General features: G+C 42.5%; 1 protein-coding gene across 1 annotated transcript in view; it reads right to left on the reverse strand.

Moving 5' to 3' along the window:
• LCMT2 (leucine carboxyl methyltransferase 2) overlaps positions 1-6,546 on the reverse strand; it is a 16,523-nt gene extending 9,977 nt beyond the window's left edge. The window contains exons 1-5 of the mRNA XM_031065259.1: positions 6,369-6,546; positions 3,928-4,084; positions 3,321-3,510; positions 2,810-2,917; positions 680-770 (exon numbers count right to left, since the gene is read on the reverse strand). Coding sequence (XP_030921119.1) covers positions 680-770; positions 2,810-2,917; positions 3,321-3,510; positions 3,928-4,084; positions 6,369-6,498 — 676 coding nt within the window. The 5' untranslated portion in view covers positions 6,499-6,546. The remainder of the gene's footprint in view (positions 1-679; positions 771-2,809; positions 2,918-3,320; positions 3,511-3,927; positions 4,085-6,368) is intronic.
• Positions 6,547-6,846: the final 300 nt, after the last annotated feature.

Raw genomic sequence — 6,846 nt, forward strand, 5'->3', positions numbered from 1 at the left:
CTTGCTCCCTAGAACAGATTTCAACTCTCTCTTGAAGGTACAACTACCTGTGGTGCTATACTGTGAACATTAGTGATATAAAACAGGTTAAAAATAACCTTCTGCCTTCTATCCTGAAAAAGGAAGCAATCAGTCAAAGCCAGGAATTTCCTGGACTGCTACGGCCACCAAATCCTTTTTATCTTGGAAAGACAATCTTGGTCTTGGCTTTTCCCCAGCTGTACCACTTTTCTCCCATCTAAAGAAAGCTACATACAGATTTAAAAAGCATTTCAGAAACATGGTAGGTACAACTGCACCCACAAGGGATACGGAAGCAAAACACAGCTTCATGTCAGGCTCCTGAGTGGTCTGTTGGACAGGGCAGTAAAGAAAACAGAACAACCTTCTGGGAGCTAGAAGGAGAGAATGGCATGTGGAGGCAACCAGGAATAAATTCAAAAGGGAGATCCCAAAAACAGGACTAGCAGCAGGGTAGGCTGGCATTGCAGCCATGCACTGGAGGGGCTCATGTATGTCCAAGCCTTAGTTTGGACAGCAGAACTATTGTGGAGGAGTAGAGAAAGCTGCCAGACTGCAGCATCTCATCTGCCCCTTCCAGGATTTCAACGTCTCCTAAAACCTCTCAGAGACAACTACATGAGATAAAAGAATAATGTGAAAACTACTTGGTGTGTACCTGTCACACTGTGTGACAATGGAGTCCAGGAAGGTTCCATCCCCTTCGATGCAGCCAACACAAAGTAATGAGAACATTTCAGATGCCATTCCTGTAGCAAACCCAAAGTAAAAAACAAATAAACAAACAAACAAACCAATAAAGGAAGAACCAAACAAAAACCAATCCCCTTCAAAATCTTAGGGCAAATAGTATAAGGACCTCAGAATAGCCAAGGTGACCAAATCAAATACCAACAGCCTAGCACTGTTCTCATCAATGGTCAAAATCAGAGGGGTAAAGCTGAATCAGAGAAAGAACTGGTGGGTAAATACCTCTCTCACACCAATTTTCAATCATTTACTTCCAAAAATTTACAAAGCCCAGGGATCTTCTAAGCAAGAAGCTGTGTCTTTGTATTGAACAATCCTTGATGGATTTTTCATCCATGAACCTACCCAGCTGCTCTTTAAACTCACATAAACTTTAACATGCCCAACATACATCCCATAGCTTAACTATGTGTTGCATGGGGAAGTTCTTTTTGGAATCAGCTTCCCCTTATGCCTCTGCGTTCTGATCATAAAAAAGAGTGAGGCCTTTATACCAGTGGGATTGAAGTGATTCCGAAGAAATCACAAATGTTAAAAGGTGCAACATGCTCTGTGCTGGACAACAATGGATCATTTTCAGTCTGGCCTTAGAAACATTCTGAGGCAGAAGCACAAGCAAAAGGCATGCACAGGAAGCCAGCAGCAATGAGAATTCACTGTGGCGTTTAAGGACATTAGGGAATTGAGTGTGATCATTCCCGTGGGATGGGATACATTCAGCCAACTAGCAAGTTGTGACTAGCAAGCATAAACATGAATTTAAAAGGCACAAGAACTCATTGTATCAGCTTCATTGCCCCAAACCGTATTAGTAGTAAAAAGCATCTTTTGAAAAGTGACATCCTGAAATTAATGTTAATATTGAAAATGGAAGAATCCACTATTAGTCCCTAAGAAAATTATTCTAAAAATAGTCTCCCTCCACACTGGGTGTCTATTTTACATTTTTTACGCAATTTGACCAAGCTTGTTTACAATAAGACCTTGGATCTTAATCTTTCTGTCAAAGGCTAATTGTAGAGCTCTCTGTTGTCACATCGTTTACTCCTGTGCATGTTTCCAGCTTGGATTCATGCACATCAACCTCCTTTGTAAGAAAAACAATACCAAGGCTTTACCTTCTCACTGTATGAGCAACGACCTTGACCTACAGTTCCAGCAGACATTTCTAAACCACTTAGCAAATCTGCCACCACTTTCAGTCACCACTTTTGCATTAATATGGCAGAGCAGATCCTAGCATGTTGGCAAAATAAATTCAAGCACATTCAATTGTTTTCATGCTACAGTTATTCAATTTCTAGAATTATAAACAGAAAACCATAAAATCAAAAGGGAAACTTCTAGTAAGTATTCCACAGGATATTTAGCTCAAAGTAACTATCTTGCACTTATCTTCACTTCTATACTTCAAACAATCAGAAACTTTGCCAGCAGTTAATATAAAAATGGCAAAGAACAGAGTCATAGTTGAATTTCAATCATTAATGCATGGCTGTACAAAGTCAGACCAAAAAAATCTGAAATTAGTAACCTGTATCCAACAATGACAAACAATAAAGTAGTCTATGGAAATGGAAGAGAGCAGAAAAAGTGCATCTGCTTTCCCCAGGAATGCTCTCGACCAACTGCAGTCAGGAACAGCAGATCAGGCGCATATTTATGTATTCATTAATCCTTAATAGATTTCTCTTTCATTAAAGTAATTGTCCCTTGAATCCATGCCAACTTTTAGCATGTATAACTTCTTTTATACTGCCAGGTAGTTCGCTATGACAAGCCTGTCTCCTTGAGAGACTGCTCAAGGAAGGGAGGAATGAACATGTAGCTTTCCTAAGATCAAAGAGAGCCTTCTCCCTATGCTGCTTCACCAGGAGCTCCCCATGGCCTCTGTGTTAGCTAAGCTGATCCAAGGTCCTTCCTGCCTCCATGAACACCTGTGCCCAGCAGCTCTGTACAGAATTGCAACCATAAGAAATTGCAAATACCTTATGATATCAAAGCCAGGTCCCTGATCTTCAGAATAATGGAGGGTTACCTCATACTCATCAAAAGGCTCCAGAGTCTGCACTCTTTGCTGCTCATCTTCTGGAATACAACAGGCGAAAAACTCATTCATATCCATGACACTGCACTCAGTCCAGCCCTAAAAGACAAATCCCTCGAAGTTATCACCCCTGGAAGGACAGAAACTCACTTCCCACAGGAAAACAAAGACCCTAAATTAAACACCTGCATGAGCCACTAAGACTGTTTAGCTAAAGCAAGAGCTTCCTAAAAACTGGTGAAAATAGGTCTCTCATTTGTAAAGTTCTTAAAAATTTAACTTATTACATCAAAAGTCTCAGAGGAACCCATTAATCCCATATGAGGCAGTAGGCTGCAAGCCAGTTGGAAGCACCCTCTGATGACAATTCCTGCTAGCACAGAAGGCAGCAGCTCAGCCTCAGCCCTGTTTGCTTCAGCCCATAACTGAGCCAGCAGTCACTGTTCCCCCCATCCCCAGACAAATCCTGCCTGGTGTCCGCCCTGGAGCTGCAGGTGCTCACCTTGGCCAGGAAGCGCCTGCGCTGGGCCTGGCAGTCGGGGTACAGCGCCAGCGAGCGCAGCGCCGTGCTCAGCTGCCTGAAGTGCTCCTGCATGACGCGCCCAAAGGGGTCCTGTGGCTGCACCTGCTCGTACAGCAGGAAGCACGCCCGAGGGAAATGCTCTGCTGCCCACTGAACCAGGGCATCTGACCTGTTGGGAGAGTGTGTGTAAGGAATTAAGCTGAGGGTCCATACACCAGATGCAGTGCATCCTTCTGCAACACCACAGAGCTGCTATTGAGGCATCCTGACAAGTGGCAGTACACTAACGAGAGTGCTGTGCTGAACATCTCCTCCCCACCTGCACAGACAATTCAGGGGATGAGAAGAACAAAAACCTCAAAGTTGTTCATTTGAGATTTTTCTTCTTTCTTTCCTTCCTTTTAGGATATCATGTGGACATCAATTACATCATCATAATTACAATGTAGGGAGCTATTTGGGATGCTGCAGAATTCCCAAGGTTTTAGTTTCAAGAGACCAGGTCCCCAAGCCCAAGGTGATACACTCAGAAAGAAGTTTGCTGTTTTCCCTTTACCACTGGGCAAGAGAGGAGAACCAAGCTGACCTGGTGGTCTCCATGTAGGTGAGCACCACCTCTGCGATGAAGAGGGTGGGGATTTCATTGTTCAGTCCTGCTTCTTCCAGGGTTCTCTCCAGCTCAGACAGCTCTGATAAATCCACTCCCAGTAATTTATAATCATCTCCAGAAAAGGCAATGGCTCCTGGGAGATAAAAATGATGCAACCTCACTATGGGGCTGCTGCAATACTGAGACCAAAAGACACAAATGTGAAAATCAAACCCACAGGCAATCACTCACAAGGCTATGTCCATCAACTGTATTTCTCTGTAACATGTGCAAGAAAATCCCCATCACTACATGACCCATGAAGGGATAGTGCTATGTGATCCGTTAACTGCCGGTCTAAAACTCCCGTATTCCTAATGCAAATTTTACCTACAGATTTCTCCTAGAATTATTACACTTACTATAACAACAAAACTTTATTATATTTACTTTAAGAGAATTTTTTTAAACCACTGTAATTCAAAATCAAACCTAAAGGGCTCTCATTTATATACCTTTCACTTTAGACTAAGAAAACACCATTGCTTTGATAGAATTTCAATGGTTCCCCTCACAATCAGAACACCATTGTCAGGTTTCCTAGGCTTGGTTGGTTTGTTTGTTAAACAGATTTCATTTCTGTATAATGGCACTGAGTCCTGAAACTGCACATGCTAGCTCTCAGCAAACACCAGGACCTGACTCACAGATCACCATCCTCAGAAATAAGCTCCAGTTTATGACCTGCAAGCATTACCATACCTCTGTAACCCACCAGAATAGGATAAGTTATGGCCTGGTTTTGACCTTTTCAGTCAAAACCACATCACTAACAAAGCAGACTGTAAAGTACTTTTAGAAATCACCTACTCTGTCTCTGCAGCCCAACAACTGTATCTGTCCTGAGGACACTTAACCTACACTGTTGTCAAACACAGACACTTCTGGAGGTAAAACGGCCTTTTTCAGAAGTCCATCACAGTGCTCCATTCTAATTTTTTTTAACTTGTCCATCCATCCTTTGCTGACCCCTGGACACAGACAATAGCATATTTCCAACTATCTGAGACCTTCCTTTAAGTACCTGAAGATACTTGGTATGGACAGAGTTTCCTGCCACAGGACTCCACCAATATTAAAAATGTGAATGGATTCAGGAAGGAAAGGAACAAGCCCATGGAAGAGCTACTCACTAAGACCTGTGAGTCAGGAACTCACACTCTATAGTCTTCCACCTGTATTTAAATTAATCAATGCCATCTAAATGCAGAGGCTAACATATGTCCCTATGGCACTTCATTCCATGTTTGCCAGACCATTCATGTACTTTGTCAAACTCCTACACTCACTCATCTTACTGCAAGTCCCCATGTTTCCTGCAAGTTTATGACATTTCATATTCTACAGCACATCATCTAGAGCATTACTGGAAATGCTGGAGGAAAACAGATGCAGGAGAAACCTCTAGTGATCCACATGCTTTACATTCCTCCTTTTGCCCCTCAGCACTCAGCTGGCACAAAATTTGCAGTAGTTTCACAAGGCTCATTTTCTCCTGCCTTGGAGGGCAAAAAAAAAAGTCAGGAGACATAACAACTAATGTTTTATTAAAGTCAAGACACTTAAGAGTCAAACCTTCTCTCTTACCCATCAAGCCCATAAATCATTGTACAATTTAGGGTGAAAGGGAGATTTAAAATTCATCCTGTCCAAATACTTCCTCATGGCAATTATCTGTGTCATGTTGCTCAAAGCTTTGTCCAGTCAAGCTCTATCTCTGTAGTGGTTTTGGTCTCCAAGGCTGGAGATTCCATTACCTTTCCAGGCAATCTGTTCCCATTTTTATCTGTTCCCATTTTTAACTACTCATGTGGCACAATCTCCCCCAACATTTTCTTCATACATCACTGGAATTTCCTTTTTTTTTGCCACTTTCAATTGTCCCTTGACTATTTGCTTTATGCCTCCAAGAAAAGTGTTGCTCTGTCTTTTCTAACCTCTCCCAATAGGTAAGCTGAAGAGTGCTGTAAGACTCACCTCCCTCCCAAACTCCTCCCCAGACGGCTGAACAAAACCAGCTCTCTCAGCCTCCCCTCCTACATCACCTGCTCCATCACTTCATCATCCTCATAACCTCCCACTGGACATGCTACGGTTTGCCACTGGTTTTGGACCAGTATGCTCCAAGCTGGACACTCTCTTTCAGAAATTGCAACAGAAAAACCTGACCTTGGTTTGATATAATCAGCTGCTGACAAATCCATCCTGGCTTCTTGTTATCTCCCAGTGCTTACAAATTATTTGTTTAAACATTTTTCATAAAATGAATATCCTTTTCATCTAGGATTTCATAGTTCCCCTACTATAATCTCTTGCTTTTTGAAGGCTGAAGCTGTGTTTATTCCTTCTAAACAAAAAAATCTTCCATGAATGCATACCTAATCCTTCCCCTCCAGTGTCTCCCACCAGTGCTGACAACTCCTTCACTCCTTTGATCAGAGTAGCTTTTTGGCATGCCACATCTGGGAAATCTACCTCATATACCACAGTGTGATGCAGAACACCCATATCCTTCAAACGGAAGTATAAGGAATCAAAGCCAGCACCTAAAGACAGGATCTGCAGAGAAAGCATCAGAAAAAGTTATACTCAACTCTAGCAGCATCTAGGTGTGAAAAATATTAAATATCATCTGTAGAGTGACAAAATCAGGCACCCTCCTGCAAGAGGCAGAAGAATTTTGTGTGGATATTGCCCCCCACCCCACCCAGATAATTCTCCCAAAATGACACATGGACAGCCACAGTACTGCCAGTTAGATTTCTGTGCCCTGCTGGGAAAGGATCCCAAATCCCAACAGATGCACTAACGAGTCACTGCCCAGATGCCAGAGAAACTTTACACACATTTAGTAAG

Source organism: Geospiza fortis, unplaced genomic scaffold (genome assembly GCF_000277835.1).
Source record: "Geospiza fortis unplaced genomic scaffold, GeoFor_1.0 scaffold2457, whole genome shotgun sequence".
Taxonomy (NCBI): Eukaryota; Metazoa; Chordata; class Aves; order Passeriformes; family Thraupidae; genus Geospiza; species Geospiza fortis.